This window comes from Enhydra lutris, unplaced genomic scaffold (genome assembly GCF_002288905.1).
Source record: "Enhydra lutris kenyoni isolate GAN:26980312 unplaced genomic scaffold, ASM228890v2 scaffoldscaffold95, whole genome shotgun sequence".
NCBI lineage: Eukaryota > Metazoa > Chordata > Mammalia > Carnivora > Mustelidae > Enhydra > Enhydra lutris.
The window spans coordinates 2693250-2715329 of record NW_019154179.1 but is presented as its reverse complement, the minus strand read 5'-3'; the positions used below and the strand labels follow the sequence as shown (position 1 = coordinate 2715329).

The 22080-nt window shown below is 36.7% G+C and overlaps 1 protein-coding gene across 1 annotated transcript; it reads right to left on the bottom strand.

The window, feature by feature from the left end:
- Positions 1-210: 210 nt before the first annotated feature.
- LOC111139088 (zinc finger protein 658-like) lies at positions 211-19192 on the bottom strand. The gene is given in 6 exon segments (XM_022491229.1): positions 211-720; positions 722-3498; positions 11530-11625; positions 11928-12054; positions 16814-16872; positions 19120-19192. Coding segments are annotated over 5 exon segments (3180 nt in total). The 5' UTR covers positions 16829-16872; positions 19120-19192; the 3' UTR covers positions 211-555.
- Positions 19193-22080: the final 2888 nt, after the last annotated feature.

Genomic DNA, 22080 nt, shown 5'->3' with positions numbered 1-22080 from the left:
GTGGCTCAGCCATTAAGCATCTGCCTTCAGCTCAGCATCCTGGGATAGAGACCCACATCAGGCTCCTTGCTCCTTGGGAAGTCTGCTTCTCCCTCTCTGGCTTCCTCTGCTTGTATTCCCTCTCTCATTCTCTCTCTCTGTCAAATAAATAATAAAATATATAAAAAAAAAAAAGTTCAACAGAGTACAGTTGTGTGTGTGTGTGTGTGCGTGTGTGTGCGTGTGTGTGTGTGTGTGTGTTTTAAGCCAACTTGTGAAGATCTGTTAGCAGAGAACTATTTCACCCAGTTATTCAGATTTTGGCTTCTTTCACCTTGTGCTCTATCATGTTTAATACACATGCCAAGTCTGCCCTGGAAATACCTCTATCCCAACATAACAGGACAGAAAGAATATAAGGTGACTTTTGCAATCTGGACTTAGCTTAAATGTAATAGTGTCATATTCCATGACCAGTATCACTCAAATGAAAGACTGGGAAATTAGACAAACTATGACTAGTGGAAAAAGAAACGTTTAAGGGACACAGTCTGCCAGTCTGTGACATGAGCTTTTTTACTGTGTGTTATCAATTAAGGTATGAATCCCTTCAGGACTTCCCAAATTTACCACATGTAAGGGTTTCCTCTCTGGTGTGCATTCTGGTGTGATGTACCCTAAGAGCTGCCTTACGGATAAAAGTTTTCCTGCATTCATTACATTCATAGGGTTTCTCTCCTGTGTGAATTCTCTGGTGTACTTTGAGAGTTGAATTTTGTGCAAAAGCTTTCCCACATTCATTACACTCATAGGGTTTCTCCCCTGTGTGAATTCTCTGGTGTGCACTAAGGTGTGACTTCTGGGAGAAAGTCTTCCCACATTCATTACATTCATAGGATTTTACACCTGTGTGAGTTCTCTGATGGACTCTGAGGGTTGAATTATGGGCAAAAGGTTTCCCACATATATTACACTCATAGGGTTTCTCCCCTGTATGAATTCTCTGATGTGCAATAACATATGACTTCTGGGAGAAAGTTTTCCCACATTCATTACATTCATAGGGTTTCTCCCCTGTCTGAGTCCTCAGATGTGCCTGGAGGTGTGATGTCTTGGAAAACATTTTCCCACACTCATTACACTCATACGGTTTCTCCCCTGTGTGAATTCTCTGATGTGCCCTGAAGGCTGAATTATCAGCGAAAGTTTTCCCACATTCCTTGCATTCATAAGGTTTCTCCCCTGTATGGATTCTCTGATGTGCACAGAGGTGTGTTCTTTGGGAGAAAGTTTTCCCACATTCATTACACTCATAGGGTTTCTCTCCTGTGTGAATTCTTTGATGGACTATGAGGGCTGCCTTATAGATAAAAGTTTTCCCACATTCATTACATTTATAAGGTTTTTCCCCTTTGTGAATTCTCTCATGTCCACTGAGGTATGATTTCTGAGAGAAGGTTTTCCCACACTCGCTACATTCGTAAGGTTTTTCCCCTGTGTGAATTCTCTGATGTGTACTGAGATGTGTTTTCTGTGAAAAAGTTTTCCTACATTCATTACATTCATAGAGTTTTTCCCCTGTATGAATTTTCTGATGTGCTCTGAGAGCTGAATTATGGGCAAACGTTTTCATACATTCATTACATTCATATGGTTTCTCCCCTGTATGAATTCTCTGATGTACTCTGAGAGCTGAATTATGGGCAAAAGTCTTCTCACAGTCACTACACTCATAGGGTTTCTCCCCTGTGTGAATTCTCTGATGTGCTCTAAGGGCTGAATTATGGGCAAAAGATCTCCCACAGTCATTACATTCATAGGGTTTCTCCCCTGTATGAATTCTCTGATGTGCTCTGAGAACAGATATATGGGCAAAGGACCTCCCACATTCATTACATTCATAGGGTTTCTCCCCTGTGTGAATTCTCTGATGTGCTCTGAGGGTTGAATTATCAGCAAAAGTTTTCCCACATCCATTACATTCATAGGGTTTCTCCCCAGTATGGATTCTCTGATGTGCACTAAGGTGTGTCTTGTGAGAGAAAGTCTTCCCACATTCAGTACATTTGTATGGTTTTTCGCCTGTGTGAATTCTCTGATGTGCTCTGAGATGTGATGTCTTAAAAAAAGTTTTTCCACATTCAATACATTTGTAGGATTTCTCGCCTGTGTTAATTCTCTGATGTTCTTTGAAATGTACTATCTTGGAGAATGTTTTCCCATGTGTATTACTTTGACAGAGTTCCATCCCTGTATATGTTCTTTGGTGTACTATGAGAGCAGGCTTCTTGTAAGGTTTCCCACATCCACTGTTATCATAATCCTTTGTGCGAACTGTCAGATTTTCATGGATGTTGGACTTTTGGCAGAAAGTTTTCCCACATTTATTACAATCATAGAGACTGACCCTCATACCAGTTCCAGGATAATGAATAGGGTGTGAACTTGAACAAAAAGAGTCCCCACATTCCTCAGGTTTCTCTCCTGATTGGATCCTCTGATGATGAATGAGTTGTGCTTTCTGGTAAAAGGATTTCCTGCATTCATTACATTCAAATGACTTCTCTCCAGTTTCATTTTGCTGATGTACACTGACAGCTGAGTTGTGATGGAAGGACCTCCCATATTTATCACATTGATAGGGTTCCTCTTCTGTGTGAGTTCTCTGACATACTATAAGGTCTAATTTCTGGTAGAAGGCATTTATACATCCATTAAATGCACGAGATTCATCTTTAATTTGTGTCTTTTTTTGTACTGTATGGGTTGAGCTCGGGATCATGTTTTCATCACATTTACTGCTTGCAAAAGCATGCTGTTCTTTAACAGTTCTCTGAGATTGAGTGAGAGACAAGATCCTGCTGAAGTTATTCCCACTCTCATTATATTCAGAGTTTGTCACAGCCATGTGAACCTTATTGTAATTCACAGTGGTGGTTTTGTCACAGGATTTCCCACATTCATTAAGATCAAAGCATTTCTCTCTTGTGCCAGTTCTCGTGTAGTTAAATAAAGTTGCTTTATCACAGGTTTTTCTAAGTTCATCACCCTTATATGATTCCTCTCCTACAATAATGAGAGTCTTACCATGTAAAACTTTCCCAAATTCATTACATTCAAAAGACTGCTCCAGGCTTTGAAGTTTCTGATGATCTTTCCTATTAATGAGAGGTTTCATGTTTCTATTATAATCATAATGTTTCTCTCTAGTATGAGTTTTCTCATCTTTAATATCAAGCTGCAACTTTTTGCAAACATTCATGTAATCAGCCTTCTTTCTTGAATAGTTTCTATCACAAATAATTAACTCAGAAACAACTTGCAAATTCATTCTACATGAGTCACATTTACAGGGCATTTTTTCAGAAGAATTTGGAAGTATATCCAGAATAAATGGTTTTTCTAAAACTTTCTGCCCATCTTTACTCAATGTTTTGTTATCAGTGAATATTACTTGCCACAGAGGTTTCTCTTGTTTTTCCTGGTTCCCCTCAATGTGAATATCAACACTGAAATATCCTAAAATGAGAAAAATTGGAAACATCTTTATATCTTGTATTTCTTATGGAGAGTAACTTACAGCCATATGTTTGTTATGTACTGTATTCTATTACTGGTCACATTTCCAAAGATTAATAATTCACACACATAGAAAAAAGACAGATATACTTCTTCCACATCCATGGAAAACAGGTATTATTTCCAGTGCTGGCCAATAATGAGTAGCTAGCTCCTTTCTTCCCAAGTCCTCCCTTTTACAATGAACAAATCCCTGGACAAGCAATAAATCAGTAACTAAATCAATAGTAAGTCAGTCAGTAAGATGCTACAAAATGGAATGTGTATTTTGGAACTCAAGAAATGACAGAGCAGGGGATTCCAAGGCTGTTCTCTCTGCTTCCCATATATCTTATATGGGGCACCGGAGTGTTGGAAAAGGCTGCAATCCAAAGTCAACAATATACATAACAAAAAGAACTACAAGAAAAGCCTGTTCCTTCTAGCCAAAGGTCTGGGGAAAAAAAAAAAAAAAAAGGTGGTTTAACAGAAAATCTTTTTGACAATACCCACCCTGCTCAAGCCAAACAAAAATGGTATAACTGGGAATGAAAGTTCCATTGCCACAGGTATTAAAGACTGGATACTCTTAGAAAACTTCTTTCCATGAGCCAAAACTAAGAGCTCACTAGAAAGATCATGAAAAATCCTAGAACATTCGATTCACAGGACATTCAGGGATGTTAATAGCAACCACACCCAAAATTCTTCCTGGAACCACATTCCTATCAATTCTATGGGATCCATGATAGCAACAGCAATAAATCTGTTGTTTTAGGGCACTTATGGCAACACAGCAGGTAGGGGAAGGAAAGAAGGGAAAAGAGGCAGGAATACTACAATATTACAGCTACAAGGGATGAAACAGCATTTGGAATAACTATGCTCTCAAAACCCAAGAATGCAATACATTTAAAAAACAATTTAATTTACATTACTCTCAATATTCTTTACAGATTCTCTCACATGAAACATTCATCACAGCAGACTGCATTCTATACTGCAAGAAAAATCTTCACAAATATAAAAGAACAGAAATCAAAGTATAATCTCAGGCCATCAAGAAATTATGCTAGAAATCAGTAACACAAAGTCACCTGGAGAAACACAAAATATTTGTAAATTAATATACTTCTAATTAACCCACTGGTCAAAGAGAAAATTTCACAGAAAATTAATGTAGAATTGAATGAAAACAAATAATCTTTAGAACATACAGAAATTTATGGGATGGAGCTAAAGTAGTGCTTAGAGATAAATTTACAGCTTAAAATTTTTTATATTAGAAAAAACTCCAATCAGTTACCCAGTTCCACCTTAAGAAACTTGACAAAGAGAACAAATTAAATCTAAAAAAAGCAGAAGGAAGAAAATAATAAAAACTAAAGAAAATGAAACTGAAAATGGGAAGCAGAGAAAACTCAATCAAACCAAAGCTTAGTTCACTGAAGATTTTTTTTAATGATTTAAATGAAAAGAGGAAAAAAAGAGAAGACACACAGTATTTATATCAGAAAAGATAGAAGACAGGATATAAATACTGATACAACAGATACTAAAAAGATAATAAAAGAATATTAGGGGAAACTCTGTGCCCATATATTGACTATTAAAGTGAAATAGACAAATTTCTTTAAAAAAACAAAAACTACCAAATTCATTCAAGAAGGAAGATAGAACTTGATATAAGATATAACAGATCAATATCTATTCAAGAAATTGAATTATGTAGTCAACAAACACATTGCACCAAGAAACAGCTCCAGGATTAGAAGGCAGTAACTAATGAATTCTGCCAAATGTTAAAAGAAAAAAAAACAACAAAAAACAAAAACCAATGTTAAATAATTTCTTCTGGAAAATACAAGAAACCTACAGACCAATATCCCTCATAGCATAAATGTAAAAATTCTCAAAAAAAACACCAACCCTCCCCTAAAAAAAAAACAAACCAAACCTCAGCCACAGCAACTTCTCCCTAGAAATATCACCAAAGGTAAGGGAAACACGGGCAAAAATGAACTATTGGGAGTTCACCAAGATCAAAAGCTTTTGCACAGCGAAGGAAACAGTCAACAAAACCAAAGACAACCAACAGAATGGGAAAATAACGTTATCAGATAAAGGGCTAGAATCCAAAATCTGTAAGAACTTATCAAACTCAACACCCAAAGAACAAATAATCCAATCAAGAAATGGGAAGAGGACATGAATAGACATTTCTGCAAAGATATCCAAATGGCCAACAGACACTTGAAAAAGTGCTCAACATCACTCCACATCAGGGAAATACAAATCAAAACCACAGTGAGATACCACCTCACACCAGTCAGAATGGCTAAAATTAATCAGTCAGGAAACAACAGGTGTCACAATAGCCAAACCATGGAAAGAACCTAGATGTCCATCAACAGATGAATGGATAAAGAAGAAAGAAAATGAATGTGTACACACACACACACACACACACACACACACACTGAAATACTATGCAGCCATTAAAAAAAAAAACAAACTGCCATTTGCAATGATGTGGATGGAACTAGGGAGTATTATGCTAAGTGAAACAAGTCAGTTAGAGAAAGACAATTATCATATGATTTCTCTGATATGAGGAATTTGAGAGGCAGGGTCGGGGTTCATGTGGGGACAGGAGGGAAAAATGAAACAAGATGGGACCAAGGAGGGAGAAAAACCATAAGAGACTCTTAATCTCAGGAAACAAACTGAGGGCTGCTTGGGGGAGAGGGGGGCTGGAAGGGATGGGGTGGACAGGTGATGGACACTGGGGAGGGTATGTGCTATGGTGAGTGCTGTGAGTTATGTAAGAATGATGATTCACAGACCTGTACCCCTGGGGCAACTAATACATTATACGTTCATTTAAAAAAACAACAGAGCAATGTAGAAATGTAAAAAATAAATGATATATCAGGATCAAGGGGGATTCATACCAAGAATACAAACTGTTGAAATATTTAAAAGTCAATGTAATCCACCATATTAATCATCTAAAGAATTAAAATCACATAATCAAATAATTTAAGGCAAAGATATTTCACAAATTTCAAAATCAATCCATTAACCTACTGTAAATGGAATTTACAAAAAGCCTATAGCTAACATTATGGTTAAGAGACTGAATACTTGGGGCACCTGGGTGGCTCAGCTTCTGCCTTCAGCTTAGATCATGATCTCAGGGTCCTGGGATCAAGCCCCACATTGGGTTCTCTGCTCGGCAGGGAGCCTGCTTTCCCGTCTCTTTCTGCCTGCCTCTCTGCCTACTTGTGATCTCTCTGTCAAATAAATTTTAAAAATCTTAAAAAAAAAGAGAGAGCTTGAATACTTAAATTCTAAGATTGGAAAAATATGGGTGTCTAGCCTCAGCACCTCTATTCCAGACTGTACTGGAAGTTCCCACCAATGCAGTACGGCAAGAATAGAAATAAAGATACAAAATCTATAGAGAGAACCAGAAAGATCTTCAAAAAAGCTCCTTAATAAGTGGCAAAATACAAAGCTGATACACAAAAGCCAATCATGTACAAACAATTATCACTGGAATTTTAAATCAGACAAAGAATATAATTTACCATGGTGCTAAAAACAAACCCCAAAACAGTTGGTATCTATATTCCAAGAACTACTGATAAAAGGAATAAAATAAATTACAAATAAAGGGAGATGTGCATTTCTTTATGGATTGGATTTTAAGATGTTAAACCTCTGGGGGTGCCTGGGTGGCTCAGTGGGTTAAGCCTCTGCCTTCGGCTCAGGTCATGATCTCAGGGTCCTGGGATCAGGCCCCGCATCTGGCTCTCTGCTTGACAGGGAGCCTGCTTCCCCCTCTCTCTCTGCCTGCCTCTCTGCCTACCTGTGATCTCTGTCAAATAAATAAATAAAATCTTAAAAAAAAAAAAAGAACTTCCAATAATAAAGTTAATGTATCGGCATAAGGATAGGTAGATGAATTAAAAAATACAGATACCACAGAAATACAGTCTCACATGTATAGAATATAAGTACAAATATACACACACACACATAAACTTATGTACCATATACAAAATATACATTTACCCATTTTCTAAGAACAATGGAAATGCTATTCAGTAGAGAAAGGATAATCTTTTCAATAAATGGTGCTAGAATAACTGGACTCTCCTTTTCAAAAATTTAAACTTGACACCTATCCCATCCTGTCTATGAGAACTAAAACCAAATGAATCACAAAATGTAAAATGTGAAATGTAAAATTTTCTAGAAGAAAACATGAATAAATCTGTCTTACTTTGGGTTTGGATATTTCTAGACAAAACAACAAATGCATGATCTTTATGAAAAAATTAATATATTGAACTTATCAAAATTAACATTAATTAATACTCAATTTTAGTCAACTTCCTCTGAAATCACGCCAATAAAAGAAGTGCGATGCAGTTTCACTACTGCCAAGGTGGACAAAAGTCCACGTTCCCCACTAAACCTCCACTGACACCTTTGGGAGTTGGAGGAATAGGCTACCAAATTAACAATGGGGAGGGGTGAGATATCAGGGTCCCTACCAGCCTTCTCCTAACAGTAACCACCCTGTATTTCATCAGGTACCACGTTCCCTAGCTCACCTTCTTTGTTTTGTAATCTTTCAGAAATTACATTTATTCTATATATATGCACCATATGTATTGTCACATGATACACATATATATAAATACATATACATAAATACACAAATAAATAGATACACACACACATACATTTAGCTGTACTTAGTGGAGAGTAAAATGGAATATATTCACTCCATCCTTCCCCTGGTTAATACTCCTATATCTTATCAATTCCCTCCCTAGGCAGAGTCACAAACACATTCTCCTTATTACCATATAGAATATTTCTAGTTTTGCTTTGAAGAAAAATCAGGCCTTTAAGTCACCTGAATCCCATTTTTCCTTTAGACCCATAAGGTTACTTTGTGATTCCTTCTCCACTGTTTTGTGGGGATAGTGCCATTTAACAAGACGAATTATCTATGAAGTATATTTTTTTTCATTGAACTTCCTTTTCTGTTTTGCTAATTTATTAAACTATCCCACTTCCAGTTCCACACTACTTAACTCTCAGAGCTTTACATATGAGATAGAGCAAATCCTACCACAACATTCCTATTTATAATTTTGAATTTATTATATAAGTGCTTCTTTTGTCTGTTAGGGTTAGCTAAAATTTCATCCCTTTCACTGTTTTTTTAATTCTAAGAAACATTCTATAATTTCTCGGTCTTCCAGTTTATTAATTTTTAATTTCACTTTTAAATTCTCCTTGTGTTGGTATATTTTTACTGTTCTCGCTTAATTACAAGACTACCATTTTAACTCTGTTCACTAACTTAGCTATAGCCTAAGGTTTATAATGCACACATTTATTTTATAAATGTCACACAATTTTGGACTTGATGGCCTCTTTTATACATTGTTTAAAAGAGATAATTTTAAAATATCCATGTTAAGAGTTTTTTGTTTACTCCTTAAATTCTAGCTTTATCAAAATATGTTGATAATATTACTTATGGGATTCTAAACTAAACTTACATTCTAAACTTAACTGGTTTTCTTTATAGATTAACACTATATTTTCACTATCTTATGATTAACCTATGGAAGGTGAAAGACTTGTTCTTTGATCAGGATACACGTACAAATACACGGTTCACTTTTTTTTTAAGATTTTATTTATCTGAGAGAGTGGGAGAGAAGGAGCATGGGGAAGGAGCAGAGAGAAAGGGAGAAGCACACTCCCTGCTGAGCAGGGAGCTCAACACAGAGCTCCGTTCCAGGACCCTGAGATCATGACCTGAGCTGGAGGCAGATGCTTAACTGAATGAGTCACCCAGGCACCCCGAGTTCACTCTAATAATATAAGTATCATTTACATCCCATACAGGCATACTTACTTAGTGTTCATAGTATCTTTAATCAGACGAGGTACATTATTATCTCCTAACCCTGGTGAATTTTAAATTCTTAGACCTCATTATTTTGTGTTTTATGATAGCTGGTATGATACTGTTTGGTGCAGTCATTCAAATGCTTAAGGGTTTACTTTAACCTGTGCTATTGAAAAAAGGGCTGTCTTTTAAGTTAATGCATTTACTTGTTTATTATTTATGAAGATTTTATTTATTTATTTGAGAGAGAGTCAGAAAGCATGAGGAAGGTGCGGGGCAGAGAGAGAGGGAGAAACAGGCTCCCCACTGAACAGGGAGCCTGGCATGGGGTTCAATCCCAGGATCCTGAGAGGACGACCTCAGCTGAAGGCAGATGTTTAACTGGTGAGCCACCCAGGCGCCCCTAAGTTACTGCATGTACTGTCTACATTCAAGCCTGAATAACATGAAACTCTAAATTATTTCATTTTTGACTGAATAACTTTACTATTCTTTTTATTATTACTATCATTATTTTTTATTTTTTTATTTTTATTATTACTATTATTATTATTTTATTATTACTATTCAAATTTCAATTACTATTCAGATTACTATTCAAATCACTTATATACACTGACTAGGAAATATGCTTAATCTAAAAATTATGCTGTCTGGCTCAACAGCTTCACAACAAAAACTTTCAGTAAACACATTTAGGATGATTTCACTCTTTTGCTCTAAGAATTCTTTGAAACTCTAATTTTTGAAGTTCCTGAATTTATCAGGTTACACCAAATACCAATAAGTATATGAAAAAAATGCTTGACATCACTAGTGACCAGGCATGTTGTTATGGAATGAATTATACCTCCCCCAAAAATTCCTATGTTGAAGCCCTGGCTCTCAATGTTACTGTATTTGATGGTAAGGCCTTTGGGGAAATTAAGGTTAAATGAGTTCATCAGGGTGGGGCTCGATGAATTTATAGGCTTGGTGTCCTTGAAAGAATAGGAAGAGATACCACAGCTCTCTCTCCACGAAAGCACAGAGGAAAGGCCATAGGGGTCACAGTCAGTAGAAGACAGGAAGAAGCATCACCAGAAATTAAACATATTGGCAGCCTGATGTTGGACTTTCAACTTCCAGAACTATGAGAAATAAATTTCTACTATTTAGGCCACCCAGACTATGATATTTATTATGCCAAGCCAAATGACTAGTACAAAAATGCACACCAAAACTTCAATGATATACCACTTCACATCTACTAAGATGGCTAGAATAAAAAAGTCAGATAATACTAAGTGTTGGTGAAGGTGTAGAAAAATTAGAACCCTCATATGCTGTCACTAGGAATGAAAAAAAAATAGGCAGGCACTGTGGAAAATAGTCTTGAAATTCTTGAAACAGTTATCACACAACCCAGCCATTTGAATCAAGTTCAACTCAATAAGAGAAATTAAAACGTTATGTTAAAAAAAAAAAAAAAATCTGTGCAAAAACTTGTAAATGAATGTTTCTATCAGCATTACTCAATAGCCAAAAGGTAGAATCCTAAACGTCAACTGAATGAAGAATGGACAAACAAATGTGGCAAATACATGCGATGAGACATTATTTTGCCATACAAAGGATGAATCAAGTACTGATATATAAGAACCTTGTAATCCTATGTGAAAGAAACCTATCATAAAAGACCATATAATGTGTGACTGCATTTACATGAAATGTCTGCAACAAGCTCATCTATAAAGACAGAAAGTAGATTAGTGATTGATGGGGCTGCAGAGGAAGGGAGGATATGGAGGTAATAACTAAAAGGTATGAGGTCTCTTTTTGAGGTGATGAAAATGGGAGTGTGGTGATATTTACACATATCTGTGAATATATGAAAAGCCACTGAATTGCACCCTTTAATGTCTGGATTGTACGATATGTAAATAGTATCTCAATAGAGCTGTTTAAAAGGGTAAAACAACCAACCAAACAAACAAACAAAACTTTCAAAGGTATTTCCCTAAAAGTTTAACTACCCCAAGTGTTTCCTTCTGTCAGTGCTCACTCACCTGGGTACCTCTGGTTTAGGAATTCTTCCTCTAAGGACCAGGGCTCTTCTCCTTGCTCCAACTTGAAGATCATCTCAGGTTTGGTGGTGCAACACCCTGTAAACATGACAGTTGAGGATATATATATATATATATATACCAGATCCATGGGCTTTTTGGTTTCTAAAAGAGGTAAAAGATATAACAACAAGAGCAGCAAAATAAATGTGCATATTTGAAGTACTCCATGGGAAAGTCATAACATAAACATTGTGTCTATTTCCTAAAGGCTTCAGGTACCTTAGACCTCCTGCTCAAAAGCCAGTACAACATTAATCTCTACAAGGAGTCCATGTACCTTGATAACTTAAAAAACCGAAATTTAATTTAGACGAAGTCCCATAATAAGGTCTGCTTACCCACTGAGATGAGGTGGCTATAGTTCTCTAGCATCACATCTCTGTACAGGGTCCTTTGAGCAGGGCTCATGTACTGCCATTCATCCTGGGTAAATTCGACAATCACATCTTCAAATGACATGGATCCCTGTAACAACACAGTTTCCTCAAAGATTCAGAATCATATGACAAGGAAAATATCTTTGAGAACAACTACTGTTTACTCTTAAGCTCTAAAAGATATGGTTATCAAATACACCTATTTCTGACCTAATTTTGTCTTTAACTGGGGAGGTGCTCAGTTAAAAAGGTTTTTAACGTACTATAATTCCTTTATATGTTTATGAACTATAGATTTTTTAAGACAAAAAATTCAATGTAAAGAGTTCCTACAACTCTTCATCCCAAGGTACTGTGGGTATTCTAGAGAATTCTAAGATGTTCACTCCCTCCTCAGACATCATCATTGTAAATAATGTGAGACAAAGAAGATACACGTAAGCTTTGGAGATATTTTACATTATATACATTATATGTATATAAATACATATATAAAGATATATAAATCTAGAGCTCATGAAGAGCAAAGAACAACTTACCAAGGATTTGGAATTACAGAGACCAATATAAGTGATATTATTTACACTGAAGTAACAGCAATGAATATAAGGACAGGGATTTAATTACAGAGTAGCAGCAGCAACCAATTTGATAACTACTTCCTTGTACAACTTGTACAACTGTACACGTGTACAATTTGTACAATTTTATAATTATTTTCTTGTACAACCACCCAGTCTAACTAAATGAGCAGCTTTTGGAATGTTGATGCCAAACACTGACATTCAGGAAACAAAAGGAAAAAGAAATGTGTTAGAAGTTCTAGTGAGACAGATCTGTTCATGTTGCTCCTGAATGGTCTGTAAACATAAAGCTGGAACCATCCCTTAAACTAATATACATATGGTTTTAGAGTACAGAAGGGAGGTCTAAGGATGAAGACAAGCATTTAGGAATTACTAGCAATTTAGGTGGTAAAATTTTAAAAGGCAATCAGACAGCAACTCGAGCTACATGCTATACATCCTATATGGAACTGAAGAAAGAAAATACCAAAAAGCATTTAGGGAAGCACGAATATTAAAGAGGCTGGCAGGAAAAGTATAGATAGGCCACAAAGCCAAAGAAAAAGCTTTCTGAAAAGTAGTAAGAGTCAGGAAAGGGTAGAATCTTGGAAAATGCAAAAAGGGAAAACTTCCACAACAAAACACTTCAAAGGGGCTAGGAAGAGGAGGAATTGGGGAGTTGCTATTCAACAGGTATAAAGTTTCAGTTATGCAAAGTCATTAAGTTTCAGAGATCTGCTGTGCAACATCATCCCTACAGTTAACAGTATAGTATTATACACATAAAAATGTGCTGAGAGTAGATGTTAAGTATTCTTATCACAATTAAAAGTACAAAAGAAATGGAAGAAAACTAAGAGATAAAAGGACAGAAACAAGTTTCGTTTTTCCCCTCAGTGTTATGTATCCAATTATTTGTTCATTCATGTCTTCAGTTTTACTAAGTGAGTACCTCCTGCATGTGAAACTCAGTAGTAATAGCTGGTAACTAAAACAAATAAATAAAAGAACAGGAACATCTCTCATAAAATTTAATCTAAAAAAGATAAAAAGAAAAGGTAATTATATTCTCCAAAACTAAAAAAATTAGAAAAGTTGCACTGCTTTCATTTTTGTTTATCTCTTTAATATATGACTTAATAAGATCAATCAGATTAAAAAAAAGCTAACAAGTGACATAAATCAAACTGGCTAAGTAAGGATCCAAAAAATTCTCTCCTTCATAAAAAACTATGAAGAAACTGGCAAAAACGGGTGCCTGGGTGGCTCAGTTGGTTAAGTATCCAACTCTTTATTTTGGCTCAGGTCATGATCTCAGGGCTGTCGGATCAAGCCCCACGTCAGGCTCCACGCTCAGAGCGGAGTCGGCAATGAGATTCTCTCTCTTTCCTCTCCCCACCCCCCCACACTCACATACTCTTTCGCTTTCTCAATAAATAAATAAAATCTTTAAAAAAAAACTAGCAAAAATTTCAAAAATTAACAAAGGCTATCTTCAAAATGTTTATAAAAAACAAACAAAAACAAAACAGCTGAACCATAGTAAGAATGGTGATACCCTGCTCCCATCCCTCTCTTTACAACTCTGCAATAGTTTGACAACCAATGGTCTGCAGCCAGCAGCCTGGCAACCACAACAGCAGAACTGGATTGGAGACCCATCAAAGCCTCATTCACAGAAAACTGTCATTATTTGGCCAGTTTGGTGATTTCCTGAAAGATCCCACTTATAAGGATACCTTTATTTGAGCTAACTCAGAGCTCAGTGTGAAAAGCCTTATCCTCACTCATCATTTGTCAAAAACTTAATGGCTACCTGAAGTGGTAGATAACAGCTGAAGCAAATAATGACTTAACCAAGAAAACTGAAAAGTTGGACGAGATGTCCATAAATGTTTCTGAAAAGCTCTGATATATTCCTGAGAATCAAGGAGGCTGCAAACTTCCAAAGGGCTGTGCATATGCCTAAGGTTATGAGCATACTCAAGAAAGCTATGAGAAGGCTCTGAGCTGTCAACCCTAGGTGACCTTGAGGTTTGTCATTAGAAGGAAGTCTAAGCTAATGCAGTTATAAACCATCTGTCTGTTGAAGAATTCCTGGACATGCACAGAGCCCCTTAGCAATGACTGGGAGACTCACTGGTTCTAGGCATTTAGAGAAATTTCTGTAGATACTTCAACTATCAGATGAAAGAAACACAGGCTCTACAGAATTTTTTAAGAAGTCACTGAACAAATAAATTTCAACAATGACCCCAGTGGAGGGGAGAAATTCTGATTTCTAGAACTGGCACATTCTTCTATTTAAAATGTCCTATTTTCAACAAAAAAGTTTAGTAAACAAGGGAAGAAACAGGAAAGGCCCATATGCAGAAAAGGTATAATCAACAGAAAATGCTCTTAAGGAAGCAGACATTGGATTTACTAGACAATAACCTTAAATCAGCCATATTAAATATGGTCAAATATCTAGGAAAAAAAGTCCAAGGACTAAAGGAAACTAAAATATGTTTCACTAAATGAAGGATATCAATAAAGAGATAGAAATTATAACTACAAATAGAAATTATATAGAAACTCAAGAGTTAATAATAATAACTAAATCAAAATTTCACCAAAGGGATTCTACAGCAGATTTGAACAGGTGAAAGAAAGAATGAACAGACTGGACAATATGCCCATTGAAATTACATAGTGTGAGAAAACAGAAAGAAAAATAATGACAAAAAAAAAAAATATGGGATAGTATCAAGCAGTAAAGACAAAGAAACAATACTGAAAGCAGCATGAAAGAAGTGACTCATCATGTACAATAGTATTAAAAGCAGATTACTAATCAGAAACCATGGTGGACAGAAGACAGTGAAATGATATATGATAAATAAGTGCTGGGAAAAAAAGTTGTCAACCAAGAATTGTATATCCAGCAGAAACAGAAAAATTAAAACCTTCCCAGATAAACAAAATTTGTCACAGCAAAACTGCCCTATAAGAAATAATACAGGGAGTGGTTCAGCAAATCTATACAGATAGAAAATAGATTAGTGGTTGCTTGGGGCTTAGAGGAAATGAGCAGATGAGAGGGGATAAAATGCAGAGCTGCTTTTTAAGATGATGAAACTGTTCTAAAATTGACTGTGATGGTATTTGCACAAGTCTGTGAGTATATTAAAACACTTGAATTCTACACTTTAAATGGGTGAACAGCATGGCATGTGAACTGAATCTCAATAAAGCTTAAAAAAAAATAAAGACAATGAAACCAATCTAAGACTAATAGAGCAAATTAAAGGGCCAAGGTCAGAAACTGGGAATGAACCACGTAAAATGACAAGGGAAAGAGATGACTCCAAAAAGATATCAGCACTGTAAGGATGGGGCCACTGGAGTGTGTCATGGTCACTAACAAAGAAACTTGCCAGAAGGACAGAGTGAGAAGTAGAGGCAAATGCTACAGAGATGTCAGGTACAGAAATAATTAGACAAGACCCAATGGAGTTGATTATAATCAAGTCTCTGGTCACCAGATATAACAGGCAAGTGGGGAGAGAAACCAAAGCATTATGATTTTAAAATCCTGAGCAACCTGAATATCATGGGTACTCAAAATATTTATGGAGAGTAATTTTAAGGGATATTCAGCTGATTTAACAGAAAAAATGTTTGAGTTTCTGGAAAACAGAACTGACCAAGTTCACATTTAACATTACATCTTCTACTTTTATTGAAGAACAAGTAGAGACAATGTTCTAGATTATTTTAGAATTATTACTGAAAAGTTGTTAACTAAATCGCCTACTCAAAAAATAAAGATCATTTTTTTTTAAAGATTTTATTCATTTATTTGACAGATAGAGATCATAAGTAGGCAGACAGGCAGGCAGAGAGAGAGGAGGAAGCAGGCTCCCTGCTGAGCAGAGAGCCTGATGCGGGGCTCGATCCCAGAACCCTGAGATCGTGACCTGAGCCGAAGGCAGAGGCTTAATCCACTGAGCCACCCAGGTGCCCCATAAAGATCATTTTTAACTTGAAATGTTTTAACATTCTATGAGGTATTGATTTGCTTAATCTTCTCATCCATGCCAACCTTTAAAGCAGTACAGTTTGTTTGACATGGCTACCAAAATTCAGAAATAAATCTGGAGCTCCAATTTCATATCCACATGCCACCTTTGCATCTAAATGCATCTGATTCATTTCTATTTCTACTTTTTCATGTTAATAGACTCTAAAACCCTTATAAAATCTACTATAAAACAGACTATTAAAAATAGAACTTACCCACACCATGTTCATTTTCCGCTGCTCCTTGAAGAATGTAAAGAAATGAAAAGGCTCAGCTGGGAAAGAGGAAGGAGAAATAGAGTGATAAGAAACCTGGTCTGCCTTACAACTATTTTCATTTACCTAAAAATCTCGTAACATCAGCTGGAAAAAAGGTTTCCCTATAGAAGAATATCCTTTTGACATTCTTGAGAGGGAACAAGAAGGACCACACAGAGGTAATACCTGAACAACTGCATCTGCGATATGATTACAGAGGCTTGACCTTGCATTTTCACTGCAGAGAAACTCATATGTCAATGAATTAACAATTTATGTCCCCTTCTGACTAAGTAAGAACAAAAACAAAAAACACAAAATAAAACAAAAAGATATTGGTTAAGCAAATTCAGGTATACAAAGGTAAAACCTTCTACCTTCATTTAAACTAATGTTTGTTTGTTTGTTTAAAAAAAAAAAACCTACTTAAGATGGGATTGTTAATCAAATTTGTGTTGCCTTTACACCTTGAGTTAGAGCTTCCCCAGAAAACTTCAAAATAAAGATGGGATGCTTATGAAAGAAATATTTTTCCTAACTTTTTGTTCTAACTTGGTTGCAAATTCTAAAACAGACTTTTTAGTAAGATGCCTATAGTACTTAACTGTGTAAACAAACAGGACTGTGCTTAAGTGCTTACTTCTATCCTGGGTTTCTTTACAAAAATCCTTCATTTCAGGCCCAACATTTTGAGCTTCCAAAGAAAAGAAAACTTTTGTTCTACTATCCTTTTGTCATTCCCTAAACTTAGGAAAGAGGGAGCATCAGCGTAACTCTAGATGCCACATGTTACGGTAATGGACATGGTATGACGGCAGATCAGAATCTGGAAAGAATGAGGGGAGAGTGAAGGAAACAGGGTGCTGTTTCGGATTTCATCAGCTCTGGCTGCTTATACCTTCCCTGGGCATCATGTCCTTACCTGCCATCCAGTGAAGTGCCTTTTCCTGCACAACCTGAGAGCCACCCATCCCTTTCAACCTCAGGTTACCACCTTCTGCAAGCTGGTCCAGTGCCCACTGTCACACAGTTTGTGATGGTTTCTGTGTGTGATCATCAAGTCTGACTCATCTCATGCTTCACAAGGATCAAAAATTGCTTGTGGTGGAGCAAGTCAGGAACTGTGCCTTTCTTGAAATTTCTACCTCTGCTCTGAACCTCCAGTGAGCAATCTGTCAGAAGAGCTATTCTTCTAAATGATGGTTGTTCTAAGGCCCTTTTTTTCTTAAGTTACTTTACTAGAGAGGGGCTGGGATCTGGGCCTGAGAAACAAATTCACCATATTTGAAACTTCCATTTAGCACTCTAAACCTGACTTTGGAATCCAATATAAGTGTACTACCCAGTAACGTAGCCATTAGCTGAATGCAACTACTACACCTGAAGTGTGGTTAATAATAATGTATCGGATATACGGAGTTAAACACATCAATAGAACTAATTTCTTCTTTCTTTTTATTATTGCTACTGAAAATTTTTTTAAAAATTAGTTTCCACTATCTTTCTATTGGCCAGCACTGCATTATTAGATTATCAGACTGTGCCTTTGAGGATGGAGACAGCTTACAAGGTGCAATAAAGTTCAAGAATCTCTTGACCAGGGGCTCTGAAAAGAATCCACAAATCCCAGGATATATTTTACCACATTGTGAGAGTCTGTCCATATTCACTTCACAATCACATCTCTGGAAATCTGGGGGCAGGCTATGCTTCTAAGAGCTCCGAAGGTTGCAAATCTGGGTTTGGGGCAGAAGGATGCTGAGAGCAAGACTATGTAGGTAGTACAACCTACTTGTAATTACATCCAACCTCGCCACCTACTAGCTTGTGCCCCTGGTGTACATTATTCGGCCTCCAGTAAACTTTCACTTTTTAAAACGGCATAATTATAAGGGAAATTGTGAGGCTTAAGTAAAATACCAAAGGAAACAAAGTGTCTTGTGACAGCAGTTTACACACCGATTTTTACAAGCACTTGACGAAAAGCTTTGCAGATGACATCTTCTCAGAGTAATTCCAAAAGCTGTTAGTAGCCTCATGTTCGTCGAAAACATTTTTATGAAGGTGGATTCCCTTCTCACTGCCTGCAGTCTCCGCACTCGGCGTCCGCGAGGAGTACCTTCCCCAGACGGGGGCCGCAGCCCCACCTGCGCCACGGAAGCAAGCGGGAACCGACGTCTCAAGCACACAGGGACTGGGGGAGGGGAGGATCCGCCAGGAAATTCCCGGGACTTCCCTCTCGCGCAAGCTGCACACAAACTTACCGGATTTGGCAGGGCCCCAGGCCTCCCGGAGCCGTGTTCCCAGGGCTCCCACCCCCAGTGCAAAGCCTCCACTCCCGTAGACAGCCAAAGAAGCCGAGTTCGTGTCCTTTTTCAACCAGAGAAGACGGGCTGAAAGAAACAAGGTTGGCTATGCGCTTGCGCAGAAAAAGCCCCAAGTCCCGTTCCCAGAGTGCTGTGCGGTAGGCCCATAACATTTAAGACTACATTTCCCATAAAACTTTGAGACCAAAGGAAGTAATTTTAGAAGCGTTTCCTCCTCAGTTAGTGAGTTGGGACATGACAATGAAATCTGAACGTTGGAAACTTTTCCTGAATCCTCAGATATTGTGCTTTAGACTTTAACCTTATGACCAGACGACATATTGCAAAGCATGATTCTCGATTGGATGCTAGTGGGGAAAAAACAACAGTTGCAAGAGACTACAATTGGAGAAGCGAATATAGACTAGATAATAGAAATACAGAAGAGAATTACCATTACTTTGGTTAGTGTATTTCATTTCTGGAGGATGGAGGAAATTGTTCTTATTTTTGAAGATACATACAGAAATATGTGGAGTTTGAAGGGCACGGGCGAAGGGGAAAAAAAAAAAAGAAGAAGAAGGGAGAGAAGACAGACCATAGGAGACTCTTGAGTATGGAGAGCAGATTGGGAGTTGCTGGGGTGGGGGGTGGGGCGAGGGAGAGGTGGGCGGGAGATGGCCTGGATAAGTGATGGGTGTTGGGGAGGGCCCTTGTTGTGATGAACACTGGGTGTTGTGTGTTGGGGGAAGGGTGGGTGGGTGTGGGTGGGTGATGAGTCACTAGATTCTTCTCCTCCAACCAGTATTGCACTATATGTTGACTAACTGGATTTAAATAAAAACTTAAAACATTTTAAGAAAGAAATATTTGATTATTAAATCATATTTATAATTTACTTTCTAAAATTCAGCAAAACAATTAGAAAAATATGGCTAAGTTAAGAATTGTTAAAACTGTTGTAATATGTATATGACGCTCATTTTACTAGTATTCTGAAAGTTTAAGTTTATTTTTAATACATAGTATTAAAACTGGAGCAGCAAGGTGGTGGTGGTGGTGGTGGTGGAAAGATGGTTAGGGAGAGTTAACTGCCGCTCCAGAAGTATACCTTTTAAAATCAAGTTTCCCGGGTACACACAAGTATCTCTTGTGAATACTGCTTGTGCAATATAACAAATACTAGAAAATGGAGCAAGAATTAACGTAGGAGTCATATCTTGGCAGAGTTTATCTGGGGAGTAGAGGTGGGGTAAGCTAGCTGCTCAAAATTACACAAGTAATACATGAAAATACATACAACCCAAAATAAGAAAATCACTATTGTCAACTTTGGCGTTCCACCAGTAAATTTCCTTTCAAAATTAATTCATGCATACCTCACATTTTTAAGAAATTTGAGACCTAAGGACACGAAAAGAAATTTCCAGTAGACTTTTTTAGAGTAGTTTTAGGTTTATAAAATACTTGAGCAGAAAGCAGAGTTCCCATATATCCCTTCTGATCACTCCACACACTGTATCCCCTATTATTAACATCTTACATTAGTGTTGTACATTTTCTACAATTAATGAATAATATAGTATTACTACATAAAGTCCACATTGATACCAGCAGTCACCTTTTGTGTTGTATAGTTCTATGGATTTTGACAAATGAATAATGTCATCCACTATTACATTATCATAGCAGTCTCATAGCCCTAAACCATAAAGAACAGTTTTACTGCCCTAACAATGTGTGCCTCTCCCTTCGGAATTTCCCCTCCTGAACTCCTGGCATCCATTTATCTTTCCATTGTCTCAATAGTTTTGCCTTTTCCAGAATATCATAGAGTTAAAATCATATAGTGAATAGTATTTTTAGACTGACTTCTTTCAGTTAGAACATGCATTTAAGCTTTCTCCTTTTTTGTGGCTTAATACCTCATTTATTTTTTTTATAGCTGAATAAAATTCCTTTATATGGATGTACACGGATTGTTTATACACTCTTCTATTGAAAAGCATCTTGGTTGCTTTCAAGTGTTTACAATCAGAAAATAAAACTCGTGTGTGTGTGTGTGTGCGTGTGTGTGTGTGTGTGTAGGCTTTTGTATGAACATAAGATTTGAAATCAATTGAGTAAGTAGCAAGGAGAGCAATTGCTGGATTATATAGTGGAAACTGTGTTTAAGCTGATAAGAAACTGTCAAACTGTCCTCTAAAAGTGAATGTATCATTTTGCATTCTTACCTAAAATGACTGAGTTTCCCTTGCTCCATATACTCACCAGCATTAGGTGTGGTCAGTGCATTGGATTTTGGCCACATAGATATGTGGTGGCATCTCATAATTGGCATTCTGTAATAACATGTGATGCTGGGCTTCTTTTCATATACCTATTTGCCATAAGTATATCTTATTTTGTGAAGTATCTGTTCAACTCTTTCATCCATTTTTTACTGGATTGTTTATTTTCTTATTGTTGACTTTTAAGAGTTCTTGTTTATTTTAGATAAAATTCCTTTACTAGATATGACCTTTGCAAATATTTTCTTTCAGTCTGCGACTTGTCTTTTCATTCTCTTGACATTCTTTCACATAGCAGAAGTTTTTAATTTTAATGATGTCAAACTGACCAATTTGTTCACTCATGGATTGTGCTTTGATGTTTCTAAAAATTCATCACCAAACTCAAAATCACCTAGATTGTCTTTCATGTTATAATATAGAAGTTTTATATAAAGCTTACATTTTGTTTTTAGAATTATGATCCATTTTGAGTTGTTTGTGAGATGTGTAAGGTGTGTGTGTGTTTATACACATATATAATGTATTTTGCATGTAGTTGTCTAAATATTCTATTGACAATGTTGAAAAGACTGTCTTTTTCATTGAATTGTCTGCTCCATGGCCAACAATCAGTTGACAATGTTTG